We start from the raw sequence: 20769 nt of genomic DNA on the forward strand, positions 1-20769 counted from the left end.
CTCCCCCTATAATTGTATGATGCACCCCAAGGGCCATCAATCTGGACAGCGCATCCGTTACGGAGGGCAATGTGCATTCAGGATCCCGTACTCCTTGCCATGTATTAGAGCTTTAAGTATTACAAACCGCCCGGACTCATCCTTTATTTGGCTTAACATTTGAAACAGAAGATTCTTCCAGATGAGAATGGCCACTCCTCTACTTTTTGAGTTAAAAGATGAGAAGAACCACCCGGCCAAATCCTCCCTGTTGCAGCTTCAAATGCTCCTTTTCAGTCAAGTGTGCTTCCTGTAATAGGGCTACATTGACCTTCTCTTTTTTAAGACTTTACAGTACCTTTTTCCTTTTAATTGGTGAGTGACTCCCTTTAGCATTCCAGATGAATCATTTAAACGAATGTCTAGCCATGATCATCCAAGAGAATCTGAGACCCCCCCCCCCAGGAGGAAGAACCCCACTCATAGAGTACTGAGTAAAGACCATAAACAATTCACATAGATTTAAAAATACAACCTTTAAAACCACTAAATCAAAACTGCTAAAAACTACTCCGAAGAAGTAACAACATAAAAACTGTAAGGAGACTTTCTCCCTTGTCCACAGGGGGCACTCCTACCATCCAATAATCCCACCATGACTCCTTCCAGCAGGAGCCATGCCCTCGCCCCAGACAGCGCAAAGTAAGATTAAATAAATACCAATATCTTATAACAAGGAAGTTAAAGGTGGGTACCCAACCCATCCCTTCTATGCTTGGCAAAGCAGCAACGAGATAAAATATATAAAATTATAATCCCGACACATATTAAAAGAAAAATCAAAATCACCCCCTAACAACCAGGTAAACCAAACCGATTACAAATAAAAATAAGAAAAAGAAAGAAAAAAAGGAGGAAGGGGGTAAGAGGCCTCCCTCCCACCCACCTCCTCTAACCTGACAAGAGTATGTAAACTCAGTAAGTTTTCAGGTTTTCTCATTTTTTTCTTTTCTTCTCTTCCTTTGTTTAGTCCTGTGCGGGCTTTCAGATTAGCGGGGTATGGCTGATAGAGCAGTTGCATGTTCCTCCTGCAGAATGTGGCAGGTGAGAGACACTTCACATGTCTCTGCCGACCACACCTGCAGGAAGTGCACCCAACTCCAGCTCCTCGAAAACCGAGCTAGGGAAGTGGAGCTGGAGCTTAATGAACTACAGATCATCTGGAAGGCTGAGGGAGAAACTGAGAGGATGTACAGGGAGGTGGTCACTCCTCAGACACAGGATAAGGACAGCTGGGTTACTGTCAGGGGAGGAAAGGGAACCGACGGTCAGAGCAGGGATCTGCCGTTCCCCTCAGCAATAAGTATACCATTTTGGATACTGCTGGTGGGGATGGCCTACCATAGTTGTCAGGTCTCTGGCACTGAGCTTGGCACTGTGGCTCAGAAGGGAAGGGGGGGAAATAGAAAAGTGCTAGTGGTAGGGGACTCAATAGAGTGGTAGGGGACTCAATAGTTAGACGGATTGACAGGAGATTTTGTGGTCAGGAATGGGACTCCTGGAAGGTATGCTGCCTCCCCGGTGCCAGGGGCCGGGATGTCGCCGATTGGGTTTACAGGATTCTGAAGGGGGAGAGTGAGCAGCCAGAAATCATGGTACATATTGGCACCAATGATACAGCCAGGAAAGGGATTGAGGATCCGTAAAGTGACTACAGAGAGCTAGGTTAGAAGCTGAAGAGCAGGACAAGTAGAGTAGTGATCTCGGGTTGGCTACCGGTGCCATGAGATTGTGAGGTCAGGAACAGTCAGTGAATGCAGCTTAACACGTAGCTGCGAGGCTGGTGCTGGAGGGAGGGCTTCAGATACCTCGACCATTGGGATACCTTCAGGGGAAGGTGGGACCTGTACATGAAGGACGGGTTGCACCTGAACTGGAGGGGCACAAATGTCCTGGTGGGAGATTTGCTCGTGTGGTTCGGGAGGGTTTAAACTAGTTTGACAAGGGGGTGGGAATCAGACCTACATGTCTGAGAGGGGGGCAGTTGTAGATGGGGCACTGACAGGATGTAGTGAATCTATCGGGAAGGTTTCTCATGCGATGAAACAACGGGATCGGTTAAAGTGTGTCTGCTTTAATGCAAGGTGTGTCAGAAATAAGAGTGACGAACTTAGAGCATGGATCAGTACTTGGGGCTATGATGTTGTGGCCATAACAGAGACATGGGTTTCACAGGGGCAGGAATGGTTGTTTGATGTTCCAGGGTTTAGAATGTTTAAAAAGAGTGTAGAAAAAGAGGAGGTGTAGCATTGCTAATCAGAGAGTGCATCACAGCTACAGCTCGTTGTTGAGGAAGGTTTGTCTACTGAGTCAGTATGGGAGGAAGTTAGGAACAGCAAGGAAACAGCCACCTCATTGAGGGTTTTCTACAGACTCCCTAATAGCAGTAGAGAGATTGAAGAACTCATAGGCGGGCAGATTTTGGAAAAATGCAGATGTAGCAGGGCTGTTATGGGTGATTTCAACTTTCCCAATATTGACTGGAACCTCATTAGTGCAGATGGTTTGGACGGAGCCATTTTTGTCAGGTGTGTTCAGGAAGGTTTCCTTACTCAGTATGTAGACAGGCCGAGGAGGGGAGAGGCTATTTTGGATTAGGTGCTCGGCAATAAGTCAGGATAGGTGTCAGATCTCGCAGTGGGAGAACACTTTGGTGATAGTAATCACAACTGCCTCACATTTACGATAGCCTTGGAGAGGGAAAGGAGCAGTTACCAAGGGAAGATATTTAAGTGGGGAAAAGGAAATTTTGAAGCTATCAGACAGGAGATGGGAAGTACAGACTGGGAACAATTGTTCCACAGAAAGGGCACAGCTGGCATGTGGAGACTGTTTAAGGAGCAGTTGTTGTGAGTGATGCACAAATTTGTTTCTCTGAGACAGGTAAGAAGGGGTAAGATTAAGGAACTTTGGACGACGAGAACAGAGGAACTTCTCGTCAAAAGGAAGCAGGCAGCTTACGTAAGGTGGAGGAAGCAAGGATCTAGCACAGCTTTAGAGGATTACAGGCTTGCTAGAAAGGAGCTCAGAAATGGACTGAGGAGAGCCAGGAGGGGCGTGTGAAAAAGGCTTGGTAAGAAGGATTTGGGACAACTCAAAGGCATTTTACTCATATGTGAGGAATAAGAGAATGATCAGGGAGAAGGTAGGGCTGTTCAGGGATAGTGGAGGGAACTTGTGTGTGGAGTTTGAGCAGATAGGGGAAGCCTAAAATGATTTTTTTGCTTCAGTTTTCACTAAGGAAAGGGACCTTGTTGTGAATGAGAACTTTGAGAAGCTAGGATACAGGCTTGAACAGATCAAGATTGATGAAGTTGATGTGCTGGAAATTTTAGCAAACATTAAGATTGATAAGTCCCCAGGGCCAGACCAGATTTACCTCGTCAAATGTCTTCCTCTTGCAGATCATGACTGGGGAGAAGTCCTGAAAGAGCATTATTCTTGATTCCTTGTACACCGTAGCCTGGGGATCCTTCCCCAGTGCTGTGGAGGCCTCGAGCAATATTTGTTTGTCTCTGTAGTGCTGGAGTCACACTAGGACCAGGCAGGGGTGCTGGTCCAATCCGGGACTGCGCACTGCGACCCCGGTGGGTCCGCTCGACCCACACCTGGCCTACCTCAGACTTTTGAGGTCATAGAGATGTATAGCATGGAAACAGACCCTTCGGTCCAACCTGTCCATGCTGACCAAATATCCCAACCCAATCTAGTCCCACCTGCCAGCACCCGGCCCATATCCCTCCAAACCCTTCCTATTCATATACTCATCCAAATGCCTCTTAAATGTTGCAATTGTACCATTCCTGAAGAAGGGCTTATGCCCGAAACATCGATTCTCCTGCTCCTTGGATGCTGCCTGACCTGCCGCGCTTTTCCAGCAACACATTTTCACCACCACATCCTCTGGCAGCTCATTCCATACACTTAGCACCCTCTGCATGAAAACGTTGCCCCTTAGGTCTCTTTTATATCTTTCCCCTCTCACCCTAAATCTATGCCCTCTAGTTCTGGACTCCCCGATCCCAGGGAAAAGACTGTGTCTATTTACCCTATCCATGCCCCTCATAATTTTGTAAACCTCTATAAGGGTTGTCGACCTGTACCTCCAAAGCCTGCATTCGGCGTTCCGGGGCCTGGACCTGGCTCACGGAAGATTTGGCCGCGGTCTCAGAGCCCACAGACCATTGCTCCACCCCTCTGACACACTGTCCGAGAGTATGGATCTCCAGATCATGCTTTTACAGCATGACTAAGACCGACACTCACCTTGCCTAGGTCTCCTCCATCGATGCATTGATCCTCTCTCAGAGTTTTACAAACTCCAAGACCAAGCTCACTTCTGTGGGTAAGTCCCCCCGGGGTGGGGGTATCCCTGTCTGTTACAGGTTCCGTGCTCCTTTACCCTTAGTCATGTTAGAGTGCACCAAACTGCTCAACTTTGGTGCAAAATGGGTATAGCAGCTGGGAAAAAAACTATTTTTAGCAATTTAACCATTGAAAGGAGGGTAGGTGCCCCATTTTGTCTGGATCCTGGGCAGAGCTCAGCAGACTCAGACCTACTGTGTCACCGCCATCTTGAATCTCCGAGGCAGCAGTGTTAACCACTGAGCCACCGTGCTGCCCATAATCTGTGCCATTGTTCAGAATAGGTGGACATCTGGGATGCCTGAGAGTGGAATGTCTCCTCGTGCGATAAGATGCAGCGGAGGCAGAGGAATTGGGAAAACTGAATGGAGTTTTTGCAAGAGGCTGGGTGGGAGTTGGTGTAGTCCAAGTAGTTATGGGAATCTGTGGGTTTATAGCAAATGTCTGTCTGCGTACTGTCACCGGAGATAGAAATGAAGAGGTCAAAAAAGGGGAGGGTGGTGTCTGAGACTGACTACGTGAATGTAAGGGAAGGGTAGAAGTTGTTAGCGAATTTGATCAACTGCTCCAGTACAGCATGGGTGCAGGATGCAGCACTGATGTAGTCATTGACACAATGGCGAAAACATTGGTGCATAGTGCCTGTGTAGCTACTGAAGTGGGACTGTTCAATGTAGCCGACAAAGAGTCTGGCGTAGTTGGGGCCCATCCAAGTGCCCATCCCTACCCTCCGGATTTAGTAGAAATGGGAAGAGTTGAAGGAAAAGTTATTGAGGGTGAGGACTCGTTTGTTGAGGCGGGGGAGGGTATAGGTGGGAGAAGACTGGATGGGCCTGGAGAGGAAGAAGCTGAGGGCCTGAAGGCGGTCCTTGTAGGGTATGGACATGTGTAAGGATTGCATGTCCCTGGTGAGGATGAAAAATGCTGGAGGCCGGGGAACTGGAAGTTACTGAAGAGGTGGAGGGTGTGGTTAGTGTCATGGATGTAAGTGGGAAGTGTCTGGACCAAGGGGAACAGGATGGAATTGGTGGGGCAGGAGCTTTGGAGACAATGGGTCAGCTGGGATAGTTGGGCTTGTGGATCTTGGGGAGCAGGGTAGGCCAGGCAGTGCGGGGCTGGGGTCAATGAGGTCGCACGCAGGAGACAGACAGGTGGGCATGCAAGCAGGACACTGTGTTTAAATGATAATGGCAATCTCATCGTCAAACTAGGCACTTTACAACCTTCTGGGCTCAACATTGAGTTTAACACCTTCAAACAGTGAATCCATTCCTTCCCTTTTAGCTTTACCTTTTACAATCTCTGCCACTCTCTTTCCCCTCCTCACCCCAGTGGGATTGTCTGTTCTTTCAAGTCTGGCAGTTAAACACGCCATTGTTCTGCCATTGCCATATTCCGATCTCTTAAACCGATCTATCAACATCCTTTCTCACCCATACCCCAACTATTGCATAAATGCTGCCCCCTCCACACTTCACTTCAGCCCTGATAAAGTCATCTGGACTTGGAAACGTTAGCTTGCTCTCTGTCCAAGGATGCTGCCTTGGCCCTCTGTGATTTCCAGCTTTGTTTTAATTTCAGTATGTAATGACATCCCTGGTTGATTAATTACAATAATACATAAAAAATAATCACATTTAAAAAAAAACACTCCTTCGGAAGTAACTTTGTCATGACATCATGTATGACACTCCGAAAGTGAAACTCTTGGTCCACCGTCAATGCTTGCTTTGAGAATTAGGCGATTGGGTCCGAGGCTTTCAGGCAGTGACTTGTTCCAATCACCCGGCAGCTTCTTGAACGGTCACACAGACCTTCCCCATCCGTCGCTCATCACAGTTTCGTTTTCCCAGCTTGAGTGATGTCGAACGAGCAGCAATCAGACCGGACCGCAATTGCAAGTATTCCTTTACCGACGGGCACTCGGGTGGACTGGCTACTGCGTCGGCGGAGATCGGCACAGGGACACGTTTTCAATTGCAGCCTTTAGGCTGCTGGTTCCAGAGCCTCCCTCCCCCCCCCCCCCTCAGGAGCAAGACGTGGGGAGTTTGCATTTCTCCCCCCAGAATGGGGAGTTTCGGTGGGATTTTCGAGAGTTCAAAACACTTGAATTTTAGGCTAGTTTAAATGGAAGCAGCACATGGTCCTCTCAGCCGGTCCACTCACAGCAAATGTAGATGTTTTTAAAGGGTTCCATGTTTCTTCTGAGGAAAGCTTTTCGAGCAAGTAGGGCCTACGCTCATTGGCGTTTAGAAAGAGAGGTGAAAACATACAATATCGGGCAGAGCACACTGCCTCACATCGCCAGAGACAGAGGTTCGATTCCAGCCTCGGGTGACTGTGGAGTTTGCACATTCTCCCCCTGTCTAAATGTGTTTTCTCCCAAAATCCAAAGATAAGCAGGTTAGGTGAGTTGGCCATGCTAACTTGCCCATGGTTTTCAGAGATGTGTAAGTTAGGTGCATTAATCAGAGCTGAAAAATGTGTTGCTGGAAAAGCGCAGCAGGTCAGGCAGCATCCAAGGAGCAGGAGAATCGACGTTTCAGGCATAAGCCCTTCTTCAGGATTCTCCTGCTCCTTGGATGCTGCCTGGCCTGCTGCGCTTTTCCAGCAACACATTTTTCAGCTCTGATCTCCAGCATCTGCAGTCCTCACTTTCTCCACATTAATCAGGGGTACATGTAGAATATGAGGATAGGGGAATTGGTCTGGAATGATTACTCTCCAGAGGGTCAGCGTGGACTTGTTGGACCTAATGTCAAGATTAGAGTGGTGCTGGAAAAGCAGAGCAGGTCAAGCAGCATCCGAGGAGCAGGAAAATCGATATTTCATCAGGAATGAGGAAGAACTCCTGCCTGAAATGCAGACTTTCCTGCTCCTCAGATGCTGCCTGACCTGCTGTGCTTTTCCAGTACCACTCTAATCTTGACTCTGATCTCCAGCATCTGCAGTCCTCACTTTCATCTTGTTGGGCCTAATGGGCTGTTCTCACACTGAGGATTTTATGAAAATCCTGGGTGGGGGAGAGAATCACGCTAGATGCTGAGGGGATTTCCCTCCCACGGGAAAATTGAGAATTAGGAGATGCCTTAAAATTAAGGGGTCTTCTATTTAAGATGAGGAGGAATTTATTTGCTCAGTATTGTTAGTGTATGGAATTTTCTTCCATAAAGAACAATGGAGGCTGAGCCATCAAATTTATTCAAGGCCGAATTTGACAGATTTTAAAAATACAGGGGAGTTATGAGTCATGGGGTGGATGTGCTAGGAAACAGGAGTTGAGACCAAAACCAGATCAGCTCTGAACTGGATAAATGGTGGAGCAGATTCAAGGGGCTAAAAGGCCTTTAGCTGTTCCTTGTTCTTACATTCTGTATACTCATGTTTAGCAAGTATTTTAAATTTAACCCTAGCTGGCTGACTTTTCCAGGATCAGAGAAGCAAAAGGTGGTTGGATCCAGGAGATAAATTCCTTTCTACATCACCCAGATTAAGTGCAGTGGCTTTCCTCAGTCCTCAAAACCAGACATCCTTAGAACCTTCTGATCAATCCTTACCCCTGCCTCAGCCTCTGGCCTCTGATGATGCTTAGCGAATGTGGTAGTGAGGTAGTGCTGCAGTGTGGGAGGTGCTGTCCATGAGATTAGATAGCGAAATTGAGGCTCTATCTGGCCTGGCAGGTAGCTGTACAATGTCCCATGACAAAAACAGAAAGAAAAGCAGGGGATTTATCCTCAGGATGCTGGCCAATCAATTTAAGGTGAGAGGAGAAAGATTTAAAAGGGACCTGAGGGGCAACCTTTTCCACACAGAGGGTGGGTTGTATGCAGAATAAACTGCCAAAGGAAGTGGTAGATGCTGGTACAGTTACATCATTTAAAAGACATTTAGACAGATAGTGAATACGAAAGCTTTAGAGAGCTAAGCTAATGGGACAGGTGATTAAAACATTCCTGTCTCCGGGATCTTGCCATGTGCAAAATAGCTGCTGTTTCCTCCATTAGGACAGTGATTACGTTTCAAAAACATTTAATTACTGTTACAACTCTACAAGATATCTTGAGATTGTGAAAGGTACAATATGCATTTGCATGGGATCAGAGTTGCTGATCTTTTTAGGTTATCACTCCCATCTGCAGGGACTCTGACACAATAGTACTTTTAAACAAATATTAAAAGCTAATACTGTAGTTACTGCTAAGCAGCAGAGGGGTGTTGTTGTAGCAGCAGCAGCAGCAATTTCAGGGTCTTTGCCTCCAGAGTTGGTCAAGTATCCTTAAGGCTGAAATGATGAGCTGAATTTTATTAGCTTTGTGAGGAGGGTCTGTCTTCTAACCTATCAGGCTGTAAGCTCTGCCCAGGACTTCTTACATACAGTTATTGATGTTGTTCCAGGAAAAACAAGGGAGTGTAATCTCAGCAATCTAATTGAGAATGCAGCATTATTTCATTTGTGCAAGGCTGTGTCCAAACCGCATTGCAAGGTCTGCCTTCAGCTTTGGGTATTGCACCTCAGCAAGGTCTTGGACCTGATGCTGGGCATAAAAAAAAACAATTTATATGAACAACTTATATTTATGTAGCACCTTTAATTCAGTAAGGTGTCTCATAGTTCAAAACAATCATTATCAAATGAAATTTGACACCAAGGCACTTCGAGTTATTAGGTTAGTGATCCAAAGTTTGGTCAAAGGGACTGAGTCTGAATTTCAAAATTGAGAGGTGATCTACTTGCTATGTTTAAAATGATTGAATAGAGATGTGTAGACGTGATTTCTCTGTTTCATCTGTTGAAGATATCCAGAAAGAGGGAACACAATCTCTGAATTAGAGCCAGGTTTTTCAGGAGTGAAATCAGGGAGTACTTCACATGAAGCCCAATGGAAATTGGGAATTCACTATTGGGATAGTGGGGCTCCGTTGAAATTTTCAACAATGTACTTACAATTATACCAATTATGTACAAGATTAGACCATATAGTCCTTTGGGCTTGCACAACCAAACAAGATCATAGCTTTTTAAAATTTTGTTTTATTATTTTATTCAGATCTAGGCATCACTGGCTAGGGCAGCATTTATTGCCCATTCCCTAATTGCTCAGAGGAGAGTTAAGACATCGTTGAGAGTCTGCATTCACAAGTAGTCAGATCAGGTAAGGACAGCAAATTTCCTTCTCTAAAGGACATTGGTGAACTGGATGGATTTTTATGACAATTGATGGTTAAATGTCACCAGTAGGTCAGCTCTTCATTTCAAATTTTATTGAATTCAAATGCCACCATCTACCATGGTGTGATGCAAACCGACATCCACAGAACGTTGGCCTGGCATTCTGGGTTGTTAGTCGAATAACATTACCACTACATCATTTTGTTCCCACACAAATTCTGATTGTAGCCTTACTTTCACGTTCCTGTCCACTCCCTTATAACCACAGACTTGCTTGTTAGTCAAGAATCTCTGCCTCTACCTTAAAAATATTCACTAACTTCACCCTCACCATGCTCTGGAAAGGGAGTTCAGACAAATAAAACAATCAGTCCTAAGTAAGCACTGACAAATTTTAATTAAACAAGGAATTCAAAAGATATGGTGTGAACGCAAGTAAATGGGTTTAAGATACATATCAGCTGTGATATGCTTGAATGGCAGAGCAGCGGTTTGAGGGTCTGGATGGCTTGCTACTCACTGTTTTTGTGTTAACTTCTGCTCAGTCCACAGTGATGCTGTCGGGTAAATTGGCCGCATAGTTCACATCACTGCAGGGGTGTTTGGACTCTATGACATAGCTAGAAACACTAAACCTGCCAGGGAGAGGCTGTTCTATAATAATATCAGTCTTGGCAGTTGACAAGAAAGTCATAGGCTATTACATCACTCTTGTCCTTATGCTTGTCTTAAAAGGTTTCTTCTTGTTTCAGGCTATGGCGACTGGATCAGAAGTAAGAGTTGAGGAATGTTTTCAGTGTTTGCTCTGCAACCAACCAGTCACCAAGCCCAAACTTCTCCAGTGTCTTCATACCTTTTGTGTAGATTGCCTGCAGCAAGAAAGGAGTGGAACAGGTGTCAAATGTCCCATCTGTGAGATGGTGACTAGGGGAGATCCTAGCTCCTTACAGGACAACATACTTGTGGCAAATCTACAGGACAAAGTGAAGAAACATCATCAGATTCTTGACACTGCAGAGCTGTCCTGTACCTCCTGTGAAGCCAGCACTTCTCCTGAGGCCAGCACTCCTCCGGAGTTCATGTGCCTTGAGTGTGACAAGTTCCTGTGCAGCAAGTGCTTTCACATACATCAAGTGCTGATGATCGATCATCAGAAGCATGTTCAGACCTTGGGGACACTGAGAAAACTGGACTCTGATGAGTTCTTGAAGATCCTTACAAGACCAAAGCATCTTTTTTGCAGTACTCATGATGATCAGCAAATTAGGTAATGTCACCTCCTGAGGGATGGCCTTGCGGTTTCTTGTGAAGTTTTTCATTGCAGTTTTAGCTTCTCCCCATTTGGGCTTCAATGAAGTATTAGCTCCACAATTCTGAGAGAGATGGTTCGAGGAATGTGAATAGAAAGTGCTGCACCTTACTCAGTGGATTTAGAGGAAAAAGTCTAACTTTGGCTACTCTCATAATCTCCAATTGAGCCATCAGCAAAGGATGTGAGGTCAGGGGTCATTATAATCGCCACGGGGAATTCAGGTTCTTCAGGAATGCTGGTGATGGGGTCATTCTGATTCTCAAGGAATATGGATGACTAGGATTTAGTTCGATCCTTGCTAGGGGAATGTGGCGTCTTTTCGACCCTTGGGGAATGTGAATAGTACATTGTTGGCTGGCCTGGATGAAGGCAGTCAAACCCTTCATTTGAGCTTGTGGATGGTCAAGGGTTAATTTATCCCTTGCTGAGGTAATGTGGCTGGTACACAGTGGAACAGCCTGTTACTGAGGGAAAATGTGTGATGTGGGGTAACCAGTGCAAGAAGAGAACTACATATAGAGTCATAGAGATGTACAGCATGGAAATAGACCCTTAGATCCAACTCATCCATGCTGATGAGATATCGCACCCCAATCTAATCCCACCTGCCAGCACCCGGCGCATATCCCTCTAAACCCTTCCTATTCATCTACCCATACAAATCCTTTTTAAAAGTTGCAATTGTACTAGCCTTCACTACTTCCTCTGGCAGCCCATTCCACACATGAACCACCCTCTACGTGAAAAATTGTCCCTTAAGTCCTTTTTATATCTTTCCCCTCTCAACCTAAACCTACGACCTCTAGTTCTGGACTCCCCGATCCCAGGGAAAAGACTTTGTCTATTTATCCTATCCATGCCCCTCATGATTTTATAAACCTTTATAAGGTCACCCCTCAGACTCCAGGGAAAACAGCCCTAGCCTATTCACTCTCTCCCTATAGCTAAAATCCTCCAACCCTGGCAACATCGTCATGAATCTTTTCTGAACCCTATTAAGTTTCACAACGTCCTTCTGATAGGAAGGAGACCAGAATTGCACACAGTATTCCAAAAGTGGCCTAACCAATGTCCTGTACAGCTGCAACATGACCTCCCATCTCCTATTCTCAGTACTCTGACCAATAAAGGAAAGCATGCCAAACGCCTTCTTCACTATCCTATCTACCAGCAACTCCACTTTCAAGGAGCTATGAACCGGCACTCCGAGGTCTCTTTGTTGGGGCCTTACCATTCCCTGGGGCCTTATCATTCAGTTTATAAGTCCTGCTAAGATTTGCTTTCCCAAAATGCAGCACCTCGCATTTATCTAAATTAGACTCCATCTGCCACTCCTCAGTCCATTGGCCCATCTATCAAAATCCAGTTGTAATCTGAGGTAACCTTCTTCGCTGTCCACCACATCTCCAATTTTGGAGTCATCTGCAAACTTACTAACTATACCTCCTATGTTCATATCCAAATCATTTATATTCATGACGAAAAGTAGTGGACCCAGCACCGATCCTTGTGGCACTCCACTGATCACAGGCCTCCAAGTCTGGAAAACATTCCTCCACCATCACCCTCTGTCTTCTACCTTTGAGCCAGTTCTTTATCCAAATGGTTAGTTCTCCCTGTATTCCATGAGATCTAACCTTGCTAACCAGTTTCCCAAGGGGAACCTTGTCAAACATCTTACTGAAGTCCATATAGATCACATCTAATGCTCTGACCTCATCAACCCTCTTTGTTTCTTATTCAAAAAACTCAATCAAGTTTGTGAGATGATTTCCCACGCACAAAGCCATGCTGACTATCCCTAATAAGTCCTTGCCTTTCCAAATACATGTACATCCTGTCCCTTAGGCTTCCCTCCAACAGCTAAATCTAAAGATGATGAATCTAAACTTACCCACCACCGACGTTAGGCTCACCAGTCTATAGTTCCCTGGCTTGTTCTTATCACCTTTCTTAAATAGTGGCACCATGTTAGCCAACCTCCAGTCTTCCAACACCTCACCTGTGACTATCAATGATACAAATATCTCAGCAAGAGGTCCAGCAGTCACGTCCCTAGCTTCCCACAGGGTTCTAGGGTACACCTGATCAGGTCCATCTTCTCTTTGGACATAAATATCTGATCAAATTTTTAATTCTGCTTTCTTTTCAGTCTATACTGCAGGACTTGCTCAGTGTGGTTGTGTGTCCTGTGCTTGGTGTTGGAACATAAGGACCACAACTGCTGTGGTATCAGGAAGCAGATTGTCACATTCAAGAACGATCTCAGAGAGACGCTGGGGTCAGTACAAGAGAATGAGACAAAGTTTAGTAAAACGCAGGAGGACCTGGAGATGCTTGTAGACAAGCTGAACAATGATAAATATAAAATGGAAGAGCTCATTAATGCAAGAGTTAAAGCTGCCATTGAAAAGGTGAAGGAGGAAGAGAACAGGCTACTGAATGAGCTGAAGGACCTTCACTCAGCCAGAGTACAGAAGTTGCAGGAAAGTTTAACAAGAACAGAGAATACACTAAAAAGAATGACTGTGAGCAAAACTTTGGTGTCCCAGTTGCTTCGCTATGCAACAGAGCAGGAGATCTTGGAACTTCAAGGAACTGTTAAATCAGCACTCCTCGGCCTCCAGAGAGAGCAGCCTCTTGATGTACAAATGGAGAACACAGTGATAAATTTTCAGGAATGTTGGGCTCTTCCAAAGAAAATGCTGGGCAACCTGATCATCTCAAAAAGTGAGTAAGCACTTGTGCTCTGCACCTCCTGTTTGCTTTCAGTGGAAACAGGTTAAAAGCCATCGTTGCCCTACATTGATTGATTGTTTTCTCAAAAGTGTATAAAGAGATACTTTGCTTCTTTAAAAGGTGGCTGTTTAACTAATTTGATGATATGTTTTACTCAGGAGTATAATGAGACACTGGAGTGCCTCTACACAAAATGATATTTTAGTTTAATTTGTTAATTATTACAGAACTCCTTCAGGGGTGGTTAGTTATTTTGTTAACTTATGTATTGAAAAGACATTTATTAACACTGGGGGCATTGCAGTATAATGAGCTCTATGTATTTATTGTTTGACTTTCTTGTGAATAGATCTAAAACGGAGTTTAAAAAATCAGTGTTTGCTGACTATGCTTTAAAACATGCTTGGTACTTCACTGTGGAACTTTGATTTCGAGTCACTTGTGTCAGCAACAGGAATGGTCCAGCAGGGTTCCTCAGATTGCATATTCTTAGCATCATTCAACGTTCAATGACTGGGCCCTGTCCCCCATCCATAAGAATTGACTGAATCCACAATCAATGCAGCTCCCAGTAACTAGCCCAGACTCCTCCCCCTGACCACAAGGTGTCTGAGCAACCACTTTATCATCTACAATATCTGGTCATCAATGAAGGGAAAGTTCCAATGGCAGGAAAGACTCAAGATTAAGGCGCCTGTTGGTGAAAGTACTTAGTGAAAAAGTTAGGAGATAGTTATGTATATACATTGGGAATCTATAACTTGGATACAGCTCTCTGTACTCCCTATGTTTTCATGGTTTCAACTTTGTGCTTAAATTTGGTAATGTGGCCAACACTCAGAAACATTTTGAATGTGTGATGTGGGTAAATAGATGTTAATCAATTCATTCAAGTCTGAGACTTGGTTGTTTACCTCATTGATACTTCTGTTAATTCTTTTTCAGTGAAATTAAACTCAGTTCCCGATGAGAACGTACAGTTGCCTCAATACAATAATCCAGAAAGGTGTGGTACAAAGGTGAATATATGTATATATAATCACTACAGATCTTAACGATTTAAGGTGACTTTTTTGCAAAATAAATTCTATATCATACAAAGCAAGATCAGACTTAGAAAGCCCCCAGCTCTTACTACAATTTCACAAGAATTACTTGGTTCTATACTTCCTTCTTCTGACTTTATGGCACTAGTCTTGGGGGAATGTGGAATAGATTGTCATATGGTGAAAGCTTTTCCTGGCTAATGCGGCTTTTTCTATGGGGAATGTTAGTTGGAATGTTATTAGATAACTCCTATTTGGATGCTGTGATGAGGGCTCTCAACATGGAGGAGTACTGTTCATAAGCTGTGCTGGTTAGGTAGCATTCAGCAGGAGGTTTCCTTGTCTATGTTGACTTGATGCCATGAGACTTCATGGGTTTTGAACTTCAGTGTTAAGAACTCATAGAATCCTTACAGGCCATTCGGACTATCGAGTCTACACTGACTCTCTGAAGAGCAGCCCAGCCAGACCCACCCCACTACCCTATCCCTGTAACCCTGCATTTCCCATGGCTTATCCAACAAGCCTGCACATCCCAGGACACTATGGGCAATTTAGCATGGCTAGTCTGCCTAACCTGCACAAATTCGGACTGCGGGAGGAAACCGGAGAAAGCCCACATAGATTGTGCCTGAGGGTGGAATCAAACCCAGCTTCCAGGTGCTGTAAAGCAGCAGTTTTAACCACTGAGCAACTTCCAGGACAACTCAGAGCCTCATAGATGCCCATTTCTGAATTGCAGGATCTATTCAAAATCTATCCCATTTAGCACGGTGGTAGTGTTGCGCAAGTGCCTGGAATTCTCTCCCTAAGGGCATGTGAGTTTACCTGCAGAATGTGGACTGCTGCAGTTCAAGAAGGCAGGTTCTCAATGTGTGCTGGGCAGATAGCAATGCCCACATCCCATAAGTGAATGAAAGAAAGACAACAGAAGGTATCTTCAGAATAAATGTGGGATTTTGTCACCAGAAAGTCTGTGTAGTTTTTGCTCTTACTGTTTCTGTCATGGACAGCTGCATCTGTGATAGATAGATAGGTGAGGATGAGGTTAAGTAGGTTTCTTGTTGGCTCCTACACCACCTGCCACACTCAGTCAAGCAGCAATGTCCTTTAAGAACTTGATCAGTAGTGTTGCTGGTAAGCCACTCTTATTGATGGATATTGAAATCCCCCAACTAGAGAACATTCTGTGCCCTTATCACCCTCTGTGCTTCATTGATTTGATCATATGAAGGTCCCGACTCAATTTGAGGACTGTCTCCTCTCTTGTATACTTCTGGTCCATCTGTCCTGCTACTGGTCAGTAGATACCCAGGGTGGTGTCTGGGATATCAACCATAAGGCATGTGTAGGAATACATTATTTTTCTATCTTCCCCTTTGTTGCTTTGCCTCCTTTGTCTTTTACCCTGTTCCTTTCTTCTTCACCCGCTTCTTTCATTTCCTTGCAGAACCCCCACTGTTCCCCCTTTCACTCTTCCTTGCTCTTTACTTCATCCATTGTTCATGAAACATCCTACTTATTCCCAAATATGGCAGTTTGTCCTGTGCGACCTGGGATTTGAAACGGTCACCATTAAAACCATGTACATTCTTAAATTTGACTAATGACAAAATGTATGTATTCAGAAAGCGCTAGAAAAAGTCTGGCCATAATGTAGAATTTGGGGTAATTATTGATACACGTGAATAGAGTTTAAGCATTTTGTTGACAGAAAACAAATCACCCTTTCTTCAGGATTCGATGCAGAGATCTCTGAAATACTGCGACAAAAGGAAATGTGATGCACAAGCGGAAACTCTACCTCCTATGAAACAGTGTGTGAAGGAGGAGGCAAGCAAGAGTGCAGAGGCAACTGTCACTATTTCTTCTTCCAACAACAGTACATGCAGTTCTGTCCCTTGCATAGAGAGTGTCACTTCCTATGCCCGGGACAATGAAAAGCAAACAGATTCTTCCATTCTAGATACAGTAGGTGAGTTTTTAAAAAAGTATTTTAACACTTGAAAATCTGTTCCACACTGTTTTTATGCAATTTTATTTACTATTGGGTGAATTTGCATATTCTTCAAGAAAGGAAGAGCTTACACTTAGTCCTCCGAATGTCATCAGGATATTCCAAAGAACTGCACAGCCTGTGATTTCAGTTTGACAAGTAATCTTCGTTGTTATTTGAATTGAGTGAATTTTCACACAGTTGTATCCCATAAATAATAATCAGTTTTGTATTTTTGCTGTTGGCTAGGATCTTGGAGAAATCTCTGGTATAGTGCTTTGGAATCTTGTATGTAAACAGGCAGAGGTCAGTTAAATGTCTTATCCAAAAGTTGGCATCTTGGACAGTGTTGAATGTTGAGCCTCTGGAATGAGATCTGAGCCCATGACCTTTTGATCCAAGCAAGAGTTCGACTACTGAGTCAAACCAATTGGTGTGTCAGCTAGTGATGATCTGGGTTACCAAGTTGTGTTCAAGCCCCATACCATACAATACTCGATATGCAGTGCCAATGTGGGAGCCTGAAATCGAGAATACCATCTTTCAGAAGAGGTGTTAAACCGAATGCCCTTCAACTTAATCATAGAATCCCTACAGTGTGGAAGCAGTCCATTCAGACCATCAAATCCACACTGTCTCTCCAAAGAGCATCCGATTCAGATCCCCTCCAACACCTCATTTTGCTTCTTCTGTGGTCCTCCCTGTTACACTTTGTTATTCCCATTTGAGGCGGTGTGTGTTCAGTTGGTATTTTCTGGTGTACAGAACAACCTCCGTTATCCGAAGATCCGATCTCCAGGTCCCGATGCTTGGGTAAACTACGTTATCCAAACATTCGATTGTCCGAATAAAATACTCCCCGTCCGTGTCATTTGGATAATTGAGGCTGCCCTGTAGTTACACGTCCGCTGTTATGACATGGAGTCAAATAAGTTTCCTTTCTTCTCATTCTTCATTTGACTGGATTAGGTTTTCGAATTTTTAATTGAATGCTGGGTTGCCAGCGTGACCTTGATTGTGTGCAGATCTGTTTGAATAGGTTTGCTGGACTTGATTCTGGAGTTATACAAGTTAGGAGTTTGTTTTATTGCTGAAACCACAAAAAATTATAAATTACAGAAAAGTGTAGAATTTCCTCCTCTTCAATATGCACAAACACACATGTTCCCAAAAGGATGCAAAAGAAAACACAACTTTATTGACAATACCATTTTTTCACCTCTTATTAGTACAAGTTTAAAGATCACGACTGAAATGAAAGATTTTGTTTTTAACTGAAGCTGTTGCTTTGCTATAGTGGCTTTCTCCTGCAATATATTTGTTGGTTGAAACTTTCCCTTATGGCTTTCTGTTGGCAGTAAGGAGGTTTCCTGTCTTTTAAGCCACAAACACAATGGTATTTTTAGAGGTCTTAGAGAGTGATGGGGGAGGGAGAAAAGAAGTAGAAAGCACTGTTGTCTTTTATATATCTTGGCTTCTGACTTTAAAATGCAGTATGTGCAGTAAACTGGGTCACACGACCTCTCTTCGTCCTGGTTAACAGCTGTTCAAAGAAATCGGATGTGAATTCACAAAGGACGCTAGTTCATCCAACCGGAGCTTATCTTTAGCCAGGGTCCCTTTTAGCTGAAGGTGATTAGTTTCTAACTTCCCAGCTATTAATTCCTAACAGCTCCATCCTCCATCTTGATGAGACTGGAAAGAGCTATCTCCCAGAGTGTCATTTTTTATGTCAGAATCTTCATGGGTTGGAATGTGACTTCACAGGTGCAAGTCGCAGTTAAAGTCAGTTTCCTTTGTAGGCAAAAGTGTGTTTGTTTTAAAAAAAAGTTCTATGTATGAACAGTTGATGAAATTACAATTCAATATTTGATGTAGCACATCATAGTGTCACCATATATACACACTGTTCAATTATTACACTTTCTTTCTTCCTGTTATAGTGGAGCTAATACAAATAGATTCAGAAGATTCCAACTGAGATTCATCGGAGGTGAACATCCTAATGTGATATGTGTCTGGAAAGTTTGAAGCAGAAGTGCAGAGAGCAGCTGTCTTCAGCAAGCAATCTTTAATATTTGTAACAAACTGGAGTGCACTGCCTGAAAGGGAGGCAGAACAAATTTCAGCAGATTCAAAAGACAATTGAAAATTTACAAGGAAAAGTGTGGAAAAACTGAGAGGATACCTCCAATCTGTGTTTGTTAATGTGGTGCTGTATAACCTGAAACAGAGAAAACAGGAGCAGAGATGGACCATTTAATATCACCATGGCTGATCATCCTACTCAGTCCCCTGTTCCTTCTCATATCCTTTGAGCCCCAAAACCTACAACTCTCTCCTTTTTGAAAACAATGTTTTGGGCTCAGCTGCTTTATGTAGTAGTGAATTCCAAAGGCTCACTAATCTCTGGATGAAGAAATTTCTCATCTCAGTTCTAAATGACCTACCTGGTATACTTAGATTGTGATCCCCGATTGATCATGACACAATATATTTAGAGAAATTGGGAAGAGGGGGACAGCGATCTGCACTCACATATTCTTGGATATATATATTGGTCTCACTTCTAGCAATTTCCTTATTTTAAAGATTTATATTTAGACATTGTTGGACTAAAACATTATTTTTAAACAATCAAGCTGTATCTATTGCACAATGGAAACTGTGACAAATGCAATATTTTCCCAGGTCAGGACCCATTGTTATTGTTGAATACTGGTCAACGCTGTTTAAACTGTCTCATGACATAATCGAAGGCCAAGTACATTACTGTATGCTTATACAGTAAAGAATAGCCCCCAGTACACCATCATGAAAAGTACTGAGAAGCTAGGTACATATTACAGTAAATGCAGAGATGGGATTAATCCGCAGTGCTTAAGCAGGTGTTTTATGATCACATGCAAATTTCTGTTCAAGTCACTCACCATTCTGACTTGGAAATATATCACTGTTCCTTCACTGCCACAGGGTTAAAATCCTGGAATTCCCTTCCACGTGGATTGCAGTGGTTTCAAGAAGACATCACCTTCTCAACAGCATTTACAGACGGGCAATAAATGCTGACCACCATTGATGCCCAGCTCCCAAAAGTGAAATAAAACAAAAAAAAATCTAACACTCAAGTCACAAATGACATCATAAATAATCATGATAAAGGAAAAATATTCCTCCTCATCCTTCCTCAGCTGTTTGCAGCCTTGAACATGGTAACCACACCATCTTCATCCAATGACTCCCCAGCATTATCCACTGAGTGGGATGCTCTCACCTGGTTCCATTCTTAACTAATTGTAGCTAGAGAAACAATTGCAGTGACCTCTCTTTCTGCTCCACACAGTTACATCTGGTGTCTCAAAATCCCCCACACCAGTTCTTTTATCTTCTTCACAAAGTAAGTTATGAAAGAGGACTTGAGGAATTTTCAAAAGAATATAGATAAGTGTGCAGGCAAAAATTTGACAGGTGCAGCATAATGTGGGGAAGTATGATCTTGTACACTTTGGCAGGATGAATATCATCAGAAAATGAAAATACCAGATGAGCCCTCGTGTGCTGTAATGACTCCACAGCACAGAATGAAGTGATTGTAACTGCTGTCAGGATAACATGAACTCTCCTGGAACATGTGCTGCTTGTGATCACACAACATCTGCATGTTGAGGCAGTGGAATCCCTTTGGGTTTCAGAAAATGGCTGAGTTCACACGAGGTGCTCAGAAGGCAATGTGTGGTCAGTCAGTGACATTCTGCAAGGCCGAAGTCAGCAATTTAAGAAAAACCTTGTACTTGCTCCTCCTATATGTTTCTTCCTACAGGGAGAACTAGCCATTTAGATACAGAACTGGCTTGAAGGGAGAAGACTAGATGAGTCTCTCCTGTGCTGTAATGACTCCACAGCATAGAATGAAGTGGTGATGGAGGGTTGCTTTTCAAACTGGAGGCCTGTGACCAGTGGTGTGCCACAAGGATCGGTGTTGAGTGCACTACTTTTCTTCATTTATATAAATGATTTGGATGTGAACATAGGCGATATAGTTAGTAAGTTTGCAGAAGCCATCAAAATTGGAGGTGGACAGCAAAGAAGGTTATCTCAGATT

At 43.8% G+C, this 20769-nt stretch overlaps 1 protein-coding gene across 2 annotated transcripts; it reads left to right on the plus strand.

Moving 5' to 3' along the window:
* Positions 1 to 5689: 5689 nt before the first annotated feature.
* On the plus strand, positions 5690 to 20556 carry LOC122562854 (protein PML-like). 2 transcript variants are annotated; one of them, XM_043716134.1, is made up of 6 exons: positions 5690 to 6301; positions 10327 to 10841; positions 13039 to 13616; positions 14571 to 14644; positions 16409 to 16646; positions 18611 to 20556. In XM_043716134.1, the coding sequence occupies exons 1-6, from the start codon at positions 6266 to 6268 to the stop codon at positions 18646 to 18648; spliced, it is 1479 nt and encodes a 492-aa protein (XP_043572069.1). In that variant the 5' UTR covers positions 5690 to 6265; the 3' UTR covers positions 18649 to 20556. The 2 variants fall into 2 exon arrangements, with proteins under 2 accessions (XP_043572069.1, XP_043572071.1); XM_043716136.1 differs by lacking the exon at positions 5690 to 6301 and adding an exon at positions 9456 to 9557.
* Positions 20557 to 20769: the final 213 nt, after the last annotated feature.

Source organism: Chiloscyllium plagiosum, chromosome 25 (assembly GCF_004010195.1).
Source record: "Chiloscyllium plagiosum isolate BGI_BamShark_2017 chromosome 25, ASM401019v2, whole genome shotgun sequence".
Classification (NCBI taxonomy): Eukaryota; Metazoa; Chordata; class Chondrichthyes; order Orectolobiformes; family Hemiscylliidae; genus Chiloscyllium; species Chiloscyllium plagiosum.

What these genes read in the sequence shown, in the direction of transcription:
- LOC122562854 (XM_043716134.1), top strand. Translation starts at nt 6,266, where the DNA reads ATGTCGAACGAGCAGCAATCAGACCGGACCGCAATT. An exon ending in AATCAGACCGGACCGCAATT is followed by an intron (nt 6,302 to 10,326) that starts GCAAGTATTCCT and finishes TTCTTGTTTCAG; the next exon opens with GCTATGGCGACTGGATCAGA. An exon ending in CATGATGATCAGCAAATTAG is followed by an intron (nt 10,842 to 13,038) that starts GTAATGTCACCT and finishes CTTTCTTTTCAG; the next exon opens with TCTATACTGCAGGACTTGCT.